Source organism: Myripristis murdjan, chromosome 3 (assembly GCF_902150065.1).
Source record: "Myripristis murdjan chromosome 3, fMyrMur1.1, whole genome shotgun sequence".
NCBI lineage: Eukaryota > Metazoa > Chordata > Actinopteri > Holocentriformes > Holocentridae > Myripristis > Myripristis murdjan.
Window position 1 is genome coordinate 27,781,183 of NC_043982.1, and position 14,680 is coordinate 27,795,862.

The following is a 14,680-nucleotide window of genomic DNA, read 5'->3' on the forward strand; positions in this document are numbered from 1 at the left end:
CTGACAGAGACACATCACCAATGTCCTGCAGCAACCTCAGATCCCCAAATTGTCAGCTTTGAAAAATGGCTGAAGAGGTTCATTGAAGGCTAAAGAGAAATATCACTTTTGACATTTTGTAACACATCAGTGATTTCACTTGGCCCTAGAGTCTTTAAACCTTTCTGCACATGAAAACAATACCAACTGTTTCATTACAGTAAAATGCAAAATAAAAAAGTAAAGTTTGAGGATAGGATTTTTCTGCACTTTCTGATACAAACGGTTTAGATTTTAAGAATGTATGTGAGCCACCAAATAAACTAGTCATGAAATCAAAATGTTAATTAAAACATACTTTTTTATTCACTCTTCATGTCATCATTATTTTAAATGTACAACCAGCAACTGGCAAAGATATGTCATATAACCTATAGACATCACTAGGGCTGGGCTCAATTCAATGCATTAACAGTGTAAATACAAAACACAATTCATTGGAAATTAGTATGATCATTTGATCATCATTTGAAGTGAGTGCTCATCTAAACGAGGTGAGCATACAAGCCTTTCTCACACTATTGTGAAGTTTTTACATTAAAGTCCACTTCCCAGAGTAAGCGAACTGTAAGAAAATGAAACCGCGCCCTCCACAGTATATACAGATGGTACATGACAATTTTTTGTCATGGACCACCCTGCAACTCTCCATTCAAACATTAGTAGTACATAGTAGATACTGCTGCATGTCCATAATATGCACCACATGAAAGTGTAACAATGGGGTAGTGGGAGCTCAGTCAGGACATGCTGCCTCCCAAAATAACCGATGACAATGGATCTGTTCCTGTAACATAAGAGGAACTTGCACAGCGCCTTTTGCTGGCGAGTTCAGCACTGACAGCAGCCACTTTTTTATGGTTTCAAGTTGATTTTAGTCAGGAGTGCTTTATACGCCCTGTCAATCTCCTATCAGGTACCTGCTACATCACCAGGGCTATAAGAGAAGCCCTCACTGACTGAATGTAGCAAGCAGTTTGTATGAAAGTAGGAGAAGCTACCTTATCCAGTATGATTGTCTACCACCAGCTACAGTGGCTAGTAGGTTGTCACATACACCGACAGTGATCTCAATCTAGGCCAGATCACACGGACATAACCAATCACTGCTCTTGTGCTAAAATCCCCATTTTGGTGTGTTTCTTTTTTAGCTTGAGCTGAAACTTTGCTAGGGTCCTCTATGTGCTGGGAAATGCCCATTGGACCATTTAACACATTTGTTTTTTCAGGAAACCAATGTTACCGATTGGGAAAATGGGGAAAGGTTTTTATAGCTATGAAGTCCAATTAATCTCCTCCATGGGAACAGCACTGAGCATGTGCAACATCCATTATGACTGTTTTCCTCTTCATTTCTTCTTATTTTTCCTCTTCCCTTTGTGGTTATTGTGACCTCCTGTAGCTAGTGCGCTATGATTAGTGGGGTGATTAGTCTGCTCTTTGGACCACTCCCTTTGCAACTGCCGAAGCAAATCAGGGGTCAGCAGCCCGTCCCGCACCAGGCGATTGGCTAGAGAACTGTCCATCATCTCCTTTGGCCCTCCTCTTTGTCCCCTTGGACCTCTGCTGCTGATGCCACTAGATGCTGTTGGGCTGTGGTTGTTGCTTTTCATCTGCAGTGAGTCAGAGGTTGCCGTGTCGGTGGCTCTGATGAGACGAGTGATATTTCGGACACCCTCTTGAATGATGTCATCGAGCTCCCGTTGGATCTCCCGAACCAAAGAGGTGTCTGGGAACATGTCCATGAAACGGTAGCTAAAGAGAAAGACAGACGTGAACAACAAGAAGAACTGAAAGCAGCCATAAACAGTGCCACTCTGGTATACTGTATCAGGAAAGAAAAGGGATAGAAGAAAAAGTAAGATGATAAAATATGATGGAAGAATAAAAAACAACAACAAAAAACCTTCATTTATCATATGTCACATATTTTCCCAAATCACAGCCTGTACTGGTGCGTGAGACAGTGCCCTGTTTCCTCAGCACCACCTTGGATTCAATATCACAAACTGTGGCATCAGTGGCAAAATCCTGATTTCACTGAGTCAGCAGAGCAGTGAGTGGACGACTGGTTACCTCCGCCCACAGATTTGAACCGGGGTCATGTTCTCACCCCATTCTTTTTGTTTGTTTATTTGCTTGTTTGCAACATATCTCTAAAGCTTATGGAACAGAATTACATGAAACTTGTGAGAGGTTGGTCATGGAGCAAGGGGCAACTTAAGCACCTATATAACTTTTTAAACTGGCTAAAATCGGGCATGGCGTCTCATAAAAAGGCATGTAACTTCTGAGCAGATTGAAGAAATATCATTAAACTGTGGAAAGGTGGGCCATGAGGCAAGGAAGAGCTTATTCACTGTTCACGTTGATTAGGTAGAGGGGAGTGTGGTGGTGGGCATGATTTGCTTTGGGTGGATGCCCAACATGTGGAACTGGCATATGGTGACAACTGTATAAAGCTGGTGGAGTTCTGCACTCTACTGTGTGCCTTCCAGTAGTTTTACACTATGATCAACACAGACCAAACTTTACAAATGTTGCTACAAATGGCACAACTGTATTCAAAATAATTACAAAGCAAAATTCAGCTTTGAGGGTAAAATTAGGATAATCAACATTCTCAACATTTCTCAAATCAACATTTCAACAACAAATTTAAAAACAATCCAAAAGCTAATATTTAAAAGATGCTGTTTTATATTTTTTTTATTTGTGCTTACATGAGGGCAGAATGCTGTCAAAAATTCACCATTTGAGTTGAAATTCTGAAATTGGGCATACTTTATCAAAAAAAGACTTTTCTCATGGATATTCAATATTTCTTTAGCAAGACCTTGGGGTGACTGTTGAGTACCATTTAGTCAGATGCTGTCATACACTGCAAAGGATGTAACGTGTTTGGTGCCATCTGAATGTAAGATGGGATTTGAGTTTGCTTTAATTAGTTTTACAGTGTTTGATAAAAACAGTGTGACTGACTAAATTGACTACAAGCTGCAGCGAAGCACATTTTTCTTCATATACTGATAAATGTATTGGAATGGCAGGGCTCTACAGAATGCACCAGTGATTTGTTTTAGATGTTTGAAGCTGCTAGATTATGTTAACTGTTTTAGCGCTGCACTGAATGCAAAAGAAAACAGCTTTGGTGTACTACCACCACTACAACAGCCACTACTACTTAATAATAAATTTACAACAACAACAACACCAACACCAATATTGATAATAATCGAAATGATCAATTTTGGTTGTACAGTGTTGTGATATGGATATGTTGTTCTCAAAGAGCGGTTTTAAAAAGACTGTCTTACCTTAACCAGAGGTACAGGTCCAACACATCATGAACAGCTTCCAAGTGGACGAGGTCTTTAATGTTTTTGGGCGGAGCCAGGGGCCAGTTGATGTGGCGACAGACCCAGTCAAACGTCAGTGGCTCATCTCGACTGAACTGACGGGCAAACTGGAGGACAAACAACAGCATCAACACAGCCATGCTGTTAGGAAAGGCTAGTACATGAGCAGTTAGTACAAGAGCAGTATACTGCTCAATAGCTTCATAGTATTACAGTTAACATAACATAAATGCAGAACAACTCTGAGGCGACTTTATCAGCCTAATTAATACCATGACAGTGTTAGCCTTAAGCTGAAAATGACACCATCATTTATTAACTTTGTATCAGTTATTAAGTGGTGATGTATCAGCAGGTCAACTGGATATATAACAGACAATTCTACCATAAGAGTACCGTACAATCGTACTCTTAGTACCATGATAACACATATTTCTTCAGAAAGTATGGTAAATTACAAGTCATGAAAGTCATGTTTTTCATGACTAAGCAGTTTATCACTCTCACATTGCAAGCAGTAACAACCAAGCTGGAAAAATACTGCTGAGATATTTTGCTATGTAGTTAATGCAGTTAGTTAGCTTACTGTTAATCAAACGCCAACCTAACCCTTAATATCAAAGGTTACTTTCTTGAGGACAATAGTTTAATCATCTAGCTACTCTCATTTCATCAGAATAATAACCATAAAGTGAGGGACAAAGTGTGTGTGTGTGTGTGTGTGTGTGTGTGTGTGTGTGTGCGTATGAGAGACACTAATACAGAAAGACATATCAATCACATGTCAATTAATCTGTCCCTTTACTTTCGTCTTCCTATTTTACAGCCCCTTGCCCTGATCCCTTCTACGTCTACTCACCTTTAGGAAAGAGGTGCATACAAAAGGCTGTTTCTTGTTGATGGGAGCAGTACAGAAAACATAGCGTGACCGCAGGTTGAGTGGGATATGCTGAATCATATCAGCCAGAAACTTAAAGTCATCGATGTTGCAGACAAAATACAGACCATCCACCTGGGAGAGACTGACAAATATGTCCTGGAGGGGAGGGGGACAGAGAATGACATTAAAATGTATCCTCTGGTTAGGTTTTGACCACCCATATGTGAGAGAATGACACCCTGAAACAGCACAAATCAAACACAATGTTCAGCCAGTTCATCAGGTATGAACTGGCATTATCTATCTCAATAAGGTTAAATTGCACAAGCCTATATGGTTGCTGGAGCCACGTTATACCTCCTATACTGTCATTAAATTATCACCATAGAAGCAAATAGTTAAGTAACAATGAAACAATGGTTCAGTTTTGTTTCAGTTGTTTTGAGCCTGGCTAATTTCCATCTCCATGTGTTTTCCTCTCACTGTTGCTCTTGTGCCTAAAAATGAAATAATAGTGGACAAATGAACACATGAATGAATGAACCCACAGCACTTACTACAAGGTTGGACAGAGTTGCTTCAGGTAGATGATAAGCAAACATCTCTATCTGTTCTGCAGTAGGATGGAGACCTGCAGTCTGAGACAGAGAAGAACATTAGAAACACTTTCTGAGTGTGTGTGTGTGTGTGTGTGTGTGTGTGTGTGTGTGTGTGTGTGTGTGTGTGTGTGTGTGTGTGCGTGTATTAACTGTGTTAAGTATATTAACCTCTATGGGTTCCACTGTGTGGCTGAGAATGTCCTTTAGGACAGGCAGATCATCTCTGTGCATGGTGGTCACCTCTCCTTCTTTAAATTTGGAAGAGAACCTGCAGGAGATGACAGGAGAAGATGGAATTAAATGGATAGCCACCCTCTCCCCTCTGGATGGGTACAGCAGTACTGAGAGTTACACAAACCTTCCTGCTCGGCCTGCTATCTGCAGAGCCTGTGATGTGGTGATGGTGTCCATCTGTTTCTCCCCCTTCTCGTTGACACTGGGCTTCACCAGACTGTTGAAGATAATCCGTTTTATACTCCTAGAGAGAGATGGAGAAAGGCGACAGACGTGTGTAAGATTAAAAAAACTGATCTCACATTGTGTAATACAGCAGTAGTGGAGAAGGAGCAGGAGAGTTTATCAAGTCACACAACATAGGCGGTTCAATGTATATGCACCTATATGTGTAAGTGTATGTAGTGTTTTTGTCTTCAACACCTAGATGTCAGTTCCAACAGTGAGCTGATGCCACGGCAAACTAAACTGCAATTTGGTGTGGCAAAAATCAACTAATGTTGCACAAGATAACCTCATTTATTTCATACAGTGAACTTTGCTCTATTGTGCACATGCTCGTATCACATTGAGTGGATTGCAGTAGATCAAGTTCCTGCAATAAAAGAGAAACTCAACTGCAAGCTTGATTAACTGACTTTCTGTAATATGGTAGGGCTACTAGTTGGCTTTCATGTCCTTTTATGACACTTGACTATCAGCTTGTGTCACAGCCTTTAGTGAAAAGCAGCGTCAAATCAAAATGTTCCATAGTACAGCATTACAAATCAGCTACTTTAGAGACAATCAGAAAATTCATTTTGACATTAGCTATGTTTACATGCGCAAAATTTCTCCAATCCGATCTAAACCTTGGTTGATCGGAAATTCCAAATCCACTGTTTATATGTACACTAAATAAAATGATCCGATCATGACGTGCATATACATGCACCAAGCGTTTGATCAGAATAAATCATTTGGGCATGCGCGGAGTTGTCTAATTTTCTGGAAACAGTAGTAGAAGAAGAAGCTGTACTTCCGCCTGTGTTGTAAACAAACGCCGCGTTGTCTGCACGTCCTCAGCTCGTTCACTCTTTGTGCCTCTCACATTTTATTTTCCTCCCCTCTGGCACACTGTCTGTTTATGTAGTTTTTTTTTTTTTTTTTTTTTTTTAATATGGACCTTTTGGACCGTTTGCTGCTTGCCGAAAAACGACCGGCTGCCGCAAAGGCAGAAACGCATCATGACGTAACACACATGCGCAGTGGAGATAATTTTACCCCAACCAGGAAGACAGGATCCGAATGGATGTGTTCATGGACGCCGTTCGGAATAATGATCGGCATAAACCACCTCTCTCTTTCGGAATGAAATTTCTTTCCGAATGGACCGTATCGGATCACAATCTTCCGATTGACGTGTTTACATGAAGCATTTTTAACCTGATTTGGCCTTTATTCCGATTATTTGTGTCCATGTAAACATAGCTATTGATGGCTCATTGGTAACAGATATTTGTTAATGAACACATTCAGCCAAGAAAAAAAACAAAACGTATGTAAATAACAGACAGTCAAATATATCCCCAAGATGAAGACTTGAATGATAAACAAACTAAAATATAAAATACTTCTTCAAGCAACGACTGAATGAACGTCTCAGCTGAGTTTACCACGGCTCTGGCACAGCATCTGAACTAGGCCTTAGAGACTCTGATCCTTTGAAGTAATTTCCTGTGACCTATTTAACATTTCCAAATAAGCAGGCGGCTTCATTAAAATAACAGTTTCCTACATGGAGGCTGTTGTAATTTTTCCTCCGTGGAGTAATACTTACAGGTTAAGGCCCATGCCAATTGCATCTGTGGCAACAAGGATCTTACAGGGGTCATCAGGGTCATTAAACTTCTTAGCCTGAGACAACTTCGTACCTGTAAACCATAGAATAAGTTTGGTTTTAAAAGTCTAATATTTTAATAAATGGATCCTGCTGTTAACTAATGAGATCCTGTTGATGTCAATGACTACAGTCTTACTAAATTGCATACAGTGCTGCAACCTAAAAGAGCACAACCTAAATTCCAAATGTTACCTCAATTACAGTCCAACAAAATAATTTCTTTCCTGTTACTGTCTCACAAATTACTCTCACACATGACTACCTCTGCAGATATTATATTCCAACAGACATATCTGTACCTCAAAAAACAATAAAAATGCAGCCCACACATAGATTTGATTGGAGGTACCTGCTGTACATGTGAGGCCTTCATGTAAATTGGAAAATTGCAAAATAAAGTGTCATTCTAGCCTACTTTTTAGTCTTTGAGAGGTTTCAGGAAGAAGGTAATTCTCACACAAACACACATACACCCACAACACATATATATCCTACCAAAACTCACACACACACACACACACTAACACACACTTACCTGGTGGTAAGCTGCCATAAATTACAGCACATTCTACTCCTTTAGCTTCAATCTGTCGGCTAATGGAGTAGATGTCGTTTTTGCTGAAACAGACGATGCAGTCTCCTGGTCTCAGGTTGTCGATTGACTCCACGGCATGGTCCAAGATTGAGAACGGAGTCAAGCGCTGGTAGGTGTTGACCTGGAGAGACACACAGAGAGCAGAGAGTAAGAGGGAAAGCTGGAGATGAAAAATAAGGATATGGGGTCATCAGGCAAACATTAAAAAAAAGAACTCTTAGACATCAACTCCTCTCCTCCTGTTGGACATCATTACCTCCACCTCCTCTCCTGTGGAGTACATCAGTTCTCTGATGAAGTTTATGGCGGCTGGTTCCCCACAGACATGGATCTCCTCTGCACACAGGCCTTCACAGATTAAAGTGCAAAAAACAATCCTGTGTTCAAAACATTTTTCCACCTGCAGTGACACACTGGCAACTTTTTGAAGCAAAGGAGACAATCTTGCATTCAACAGGGAGTCTGACAACAGGTGTGTGTGACATAACATAAGTAGCATGCAAACATGCGGTTGCACATAATTACTGGTCAAACTGTACATCTACTTTGCCAAAAAAAAAAGTCATAAAGAAAACAAAATCATAAAGAAACAAATATGATCAGAAAGTTTTGATTATCATCCCTTAGTCATCATAATGTTTTTTAATGTATGGGTTCTCAAACATTAACTGTGGGCTACATGCATTAAAGAGCTGACAAAAAAAAAAAAAAAAAAAAAAAAAAAAGCTGCAGAAAGAGACATGAGGACCAAATCTGTGTGTGTGTGTGTGTGTGTGTGTGTGTGTGTGAGAGTGTGTGTGTGTGTGTGTGTGTGTGTGTGTGTGTTTGTGATACTAACCTAGCAATGCTCTGGTCCAGGCCCAGCCTCTGGCAGGGTCTCTGATCATCTGAATCTCATCAATAACAGCCACCTCATCTACAAACAGACACATACTATAAGAAGCATACAGTAAAAACATGTTGTCTAACAGTTTTATTTTCCAGATAATCAAGCAAGAGAAGCTGCTTTATCCTTATGAGCATCTCTCATAGAAAAAAGACATATAAGCATTATTTCATACAGGAAGAGTTCTTGCTTGTGCAAAGTTTTCATTTCAAAGCTCTGTCCTTTTGGCCACTAAGTATCACTTTGTTGATACCAGCTCTCAGAAACAAGACGCAATATTCATACAAGATTAGTCAAACTGGGCCAGTGATGCTGAAATCCCTGGGGAATAATTATTTTCTTCTTTCCTTACTTTATCCACCCTGCCCATTTTTTGTCAATTTTTGTCAACACACCAAGGTGCTCTTCGTGTGTTGACATTACATTCGACCCACACTGAGCATGCCCGTTACATTTCTCATAGATCATTAAATTGCATGATAAGTCATTAAACCCAGTGTGTGTATATGTGTTATGTTTACTTACAAGGTGTTGTGACACTACACATTTCAATGGTACAGGACACATGACCGGCTGCTCGGCCGTCTGGGTCCACGAACGTCCTCTCCTCTCCTGTTACCAAGTCACATGGCACATTCTGAGAATACACACACACACACACACACACACACACATCAACAGCACAGAATGTTGAGAATGGGATAAAAGACGATACCTTAAAAACACAAAAAATAGAAGACACACACACACACAGTCTATGTGCAAAGTATAAAATTGGTCAAAATCAGTCTCTTGCATTACATTATGTTCTGACAGAGAGCAGTGCCATCTAAACTAGGAAAATGAAAGTGAAACTTAAATAGGACTTGTTTCCCTGACAAGTAGGCAGTTAGTTTCCACTGCTGTTACTGTAATATGTAAGGGATATACAATGTACTATATAAGCACAATTAATACATCAGCCCCAACAAGAGGAAGTGGCATGTGTGGTACAGTGTTATTGGATCGCAAGCGAATCTAAATACGGACACTGAAGATGCATATTAATACAAGATGTAAATGTAATTTGTCTTAAAAATATCCAAATACAATATTCAAATACAATGAGAATAGATATCGTCTGGGATATTGGGTATCATAATATCATGTTCTGGCGTAAATGTTGCCATTAAAGACTTGGTGATATTGATTATATAGACATTAGTGATGATTATTTGTCAAAAATATCAATGTGTAAATATTCTTTGAAAGCACCGATAGTCACCACCACAGTATCGACATCAAGGTATTTGGTCTAAAAGATGGTTTTATTTGATTTCGTCCATACTGTTCAGCCCTAGACTTGACCCAATGAAATGGCACAAAGTTTGACAGAGTGAGGACAAGACAGACAACAACAAAAAAAAAAAAACAGTGAGCATGCAGAGCGAGACAAACACATACAGGACAGAGAAAGACAAAGACAAAAACAGAAAGACACACACGTACCGCATTGTTGCTCTTCTCAAAAATTTCGTGGGCCAGGAGTTTCAGCGGCCCACAGTAGACCCCAGACTTGGCAGCCAGATAGCGCTGGATGGCATGGTAAGTTTTACCGCTGTTAGTGGGGCCAGCATGAAAAATCACCTTCCTCTGGATGGCACGAGCCTCGGGGTACCTGACCAACACACGCAGACACACAAATACAATAAGTAAATGCAGATTCATCTTACAGGTTATGACATAGATACTGCATGAAACCAAGAGTTATTATAGAGGAAATACATGTGTGCAGCAGCATTGGTACTATTTAATTATACCAGTACAATAAGCCTGAATAGCAATAAGCCTTTTCTCTACAGCCCTTAAACCCCACACATTAATAGAGTTTTAACAGTTCCACCGATTTGAGACTCAACAGAAGAATAAATCATTTTTGTTCGAGAAAAAGAAGATCTTTTAAAACAACAAAGCAAATATTGTGAGTCTTAATCATTTGCATCTATTCACAGAGGTTTTTGGAGGATGAAATGACATGAAACACCAAAATACTGATGAAGTCTGCTCAACACTAGATTACCAGGTTTTTACACAGAAACAGGTGACCTGCTGCAGCCAGAGAGAAGCTTTATGTTTCAGCTTCCATAATTATTAAGACTTATCAAAAATATTAATGACACATATTATGGTTATTGCCTATTCTACAGGGCAGTCTACCCAGTTTATTAAAATAATCGGTAGTTGGGGCATTAGTCAAAATAATCAGCTATAAATAAACTAAATGTTATTTCTACACTACTGACCACAGGTAGTGCTCCACCTCATATCAACCGGCAAGGTTCACTGTGTCTGGACCAGTATAACGTGTCTAACCAGTATAAAATGTTAACAGTGCACTTACCAGTTTGCAGGCACCCTGAGGTCTGAGATCTTCCTCAGGTCGTCCATGCAGTCGAGCATGGGGAAGATTTGCTTGGCATGACGCATAAAGTATGGGTAGATGTCATCAATGTGACCTTGAGGGCAAACAGACAAAAAACAAAAATTTAAAAAAATGAATTTTGGTTAAAACATTAACTGAGAGAAACATACACAGGTATAATGAATCATGATAATACAATTCTTCTCTTTACAGTACCTGCTCCACAGCAGATGTCACTGAGGATGATGTGCAGGTCAGCGCTGAGTGATGTCATCTCCAGTACGTGCTTCCTGAAGCTGATGAAGGCCTGGTGGAACAGACGAGCTGCACATGGAGACACACACACAGAAAACACCAAAGAAAACATTTACATTTCCCTTAGGCAGGGGACTCACACCAACTAAGTCCGTGTTGTTTGCTAGTACAGGGTGACACAAAAAAACGGGAACTTTTTAACAATTCAATAAAACCAAGAGTGATGGAAGAAAAATATTTTATTCATAGTAATTGAAACCTTAAAACATGCCATTTAAGAAACAATGATGGAATATTCATTTTTTAAAAATTGTGCTGCCACTTGCTCATGTCAGCCAATATGCACTTCAAAGATTCCCGTTTTTTTGGGTCACCCTGTATTATTTAAGCCAAGGGATTAAAGGAAAAAACTGTTTCATCTTAATGCATCAATAGGCATGTTTAGTGTGAGAATGGTGTGCAGATGACCAGAAGATGTTTATTAACTCTCACCATCCAGGCCGTGGTCTGCTGCCAGCTTTTGCATCTCCTTCCTTTTGTAAAAGCGGTTGAGAACTTTGAGGAGCTCGCCTGAACCAGGAGCCACACACACCACGATACACACAGCAGAAAGACACACAGCAGAAAGACACACACATACACACACACACACACACGGGATGTCAGAATCAAAGAGGCAACTGGTTTCTCTGTCATCCCCAAGATTTCACCCCACCTCACTACCACCACATTTAGTTAATTTTAACATGTTACATTGTCTGATAATTGGTTGAAATGTTATTTGATATTAATATCTCAAGAGGAAACAATATGGACAACATCAACCGTAGGGTTAGGGTTAGGAAAGTGATTTGTGTCATCTAATCAAAAAAATATTCTGTGAAGTAACTGCATTTTCTCCATCCATTTAGTTTTCTTATACTGTTTTTTTATTTGTTTGTTTTTGTTTTTTGTTTTTTGAAGAATGCTCAATTTTCACTGTTGTTACACTTGTTGTTACACAAATATTGGTGAAGCTTGGTGTCAAAACACTGGCTGAAGCAAAATAATAATAATAATAATAATAATAATTTATTTTTATTTTCAGTGCAGCCTAAGACAGTGCTTGGTCTGATTCTGATAAAAAAAAAAAAAAAAACACTCCGTAAAGTAACTATATTGCTACTTTATTGCATTGCAATCGAGATATTTGGCAAAAACATCAAGAATTTTTGTCAGCACTGTGCAACAAACAGTTATAGCAATCTAATAAGTCCAGATTCAGCGCAGTTTCATTCCTTCGCTGTAATGTTAGAATTAAAGCCAGAAAAAGACATCACATGCCATATCATGATATTACAATATCCGAAACCCCAGGCGATATTTACTTTCATATGCCAATATCAATACATCGCCCAGCCAGATAAGGCAAACTGGTTCACAATTCATCTGGTTCTGGTTCTTACAAGGAAAAAAAGACACAAACAAAATGCTTATTTGCTGCAACGAACTAAACGCGACATTAGCAGAGATTAGCGCTAGCCGAGGTGAGCTCACTCTTGTCCAGAGGCTGGGACAGCTCCGCTCCGACGGCCCCGTCCACAGCGGCATCACTCTTCACAGGCAGGGGGACAAACAGAGAGGTGTCGGGGGGTTTTGGAGAGGAACTGTTGGACGAAACACTCCTGCACGACTCCGGTGAAGCAGCTTGACGTTTTAACAACAAAGCAGGTCCTGAAAGCTGACAGCCAGGCGAGGCGGCAGCACTGCGGGGAGCCAGGGGGCTGAGGCGCCGGTGGAGCCGGGACAGCAGGTACACACAGCGGGTTACCGACATGGCTGTGTGGCCGGGCAGCGTCCCTTAAGCGGGTTTTATCCACAAATGATGACTTATCGCTCCATGTTGTTAAATAAGTCTGAATGTGGGGTGCACAACACCAACTTGAGCAGAGGACAGGGTCACTACACTCCCTTCCTCCTGGTGTACAACGTGGGACAGGCCCAGCCGCCGAGGAGCTGTCCATAAATATGCCTGAGTGTCATATTTGCACGGGAATTATTCTATTAGTACTTTAACTAAAGATTAATACTTAAATGATTCGCTTGAGTTTATAAATATTTTAACAACGCTTTAAAATATTGTTTGCGTTAATTGTTGCTATAATAAGAGTGTGACTTTTGAACAGACTTTGCTACGGAGACCCCAAATGAGGAAATCCTAAGGACCCCTATTATACAGTCCGTCCAAGATCGTTTCTGGATTGAGATCACTCCAGTTAGGGAAAAAAAAAAAAGTCTCCGACAGCATAATCATGATGCAAAACCGAAACAAAGCAAAAGTGAAATATTGCAAAAGCAGAAATCAGTGAAATGTGAGTTCTAGATCTAATCATAAACCCAACTCTCGTCTCGTGTTTTGTGTTGTTGCCCAAAACAAAACTTTGGCTGTTTTCTTGCACATGCCGTCTCTGCCACATTATCTTTACACACCCACGCTGCCACACTGAGCAATTTCGTCTATATTTCATCACTACGGCGCATCGAGATGACGTTAATGGTTGCCTAAAACCTAAAACACGGGCACCTCTGTTTTTTAAACACTCATCTCACTCAGCCCACTGAGCAACTCTAACAAAGATCCTATATTGAGGAGCTCAGTCACGTTTCAGTAAATTTCCACAACAGGAGCAGAAATTGAGAAAACCAAGGATGGAGAATATTTTGTGGCTGTCAGCAAGGCAAAGAAAGAAGATAATTCAGATTTTTCTATTCTAATAACAACAGCAACAGTAATTATAAGATCAAGAGAGCCATGGTCATAATATTAAAGTGATAATCAGTGACAATTTCAAATAAATTAATTTGCTGGTCTCAGTTGCCACTTCTCATAACACAACGATTCAGCCAGCAGCAAAGCAGAGATCTATTTTTATTTTATTTTCAGTGCAAATTTTACAACGTTTTGCCTGTTCACAACCAAATCTTGTTGCTTAAGATGAAGCTCTGCATGTGGAGATTATAGCTATAGAGGTAGTTACCGTCCCCAGCAGGGCTTTTTACAGTAAGAAAGAGCATTTTAAAAAGTGTAGTGGTTGAGTAACATGCAATGTCACACACATAACCATGATATCAAAGCTCTGTTATGCCAAAAATATAAGTACATAACAGACCTGTCAAGCCTAACAGCCAGTCCCAGCTCGCAACGTCACAGACCCCTATATGCTGTCATAAAGTAAAGCCTCCAAAATGGTTGTGGCAAGTGTTAAACTTTGTGGATTGCCTTATTATTTAGAGCTCCAAGCTATTAAAAAAAAAAAAAAAAAAAAAAAAAAAAAAAAATCTTGTTAGAGCCAGTTTAACCCAACTCCCTCGGCTGGGTTTCAGGAGAGTTTCACAATATCACAGAAATAAAGCTACAATGATTTGATTTGAATAATATTATATCAATTTAGGCTGTCTGGGCCCCCATTGAACCAATCAGGGGCCCTAAACAAATGTCTAAATTGTTTATTGGGTTGGCCCTGGCTACAAACACTTGGGTAACTTTTACAAACACTCTTATGAATTCCAG

The 14,680-nt window shown here is 39.9% G+C and overlaps 1 protein-coding gene across 1 annotated transcript; it reads right to left on the bottom strand.

Moving 5' to 3' along the window:
• Positions 1-328: 328 nt before the first annotated feature.
• On the bottom strand, positions 329-13,093 carry supv3l1 (SUV3-like helicase). The gene is made up of 16 exons (XM_030048287.1): positions 12,667-13,093; positions 11,623-11,700; positions 11,092-11,199; positions 10,855-10,969; positions 9,963-10,131; positions 9,000-9,111; positions 8,427-8,504; positions 7,845-7,936; positions 7,529-7,709; positions 6,931-7,024; positions 5,236-5,355; positions 5,046-5,145; positions 4,836-4,916; positions 4,258-4,434; positions 3,357-3,505; positions 329-1,794 (listed from the first exon to the last, which is right to left on the bottom strand). Exons 1-16 carry the CDS (start codon positions 12,944-12,946, stop codon positions 1,389-1,391), a joined length of 2,340 nt encoding a protein of 779 aa, XP_029904147.1. The 5' UTR covers positions 12,947-13,093; the 3' UTR covers positions 329-1,388.
• Between the last annotated feature and the right edge of the window lie 1,587 nt (positions 13,094-14,680).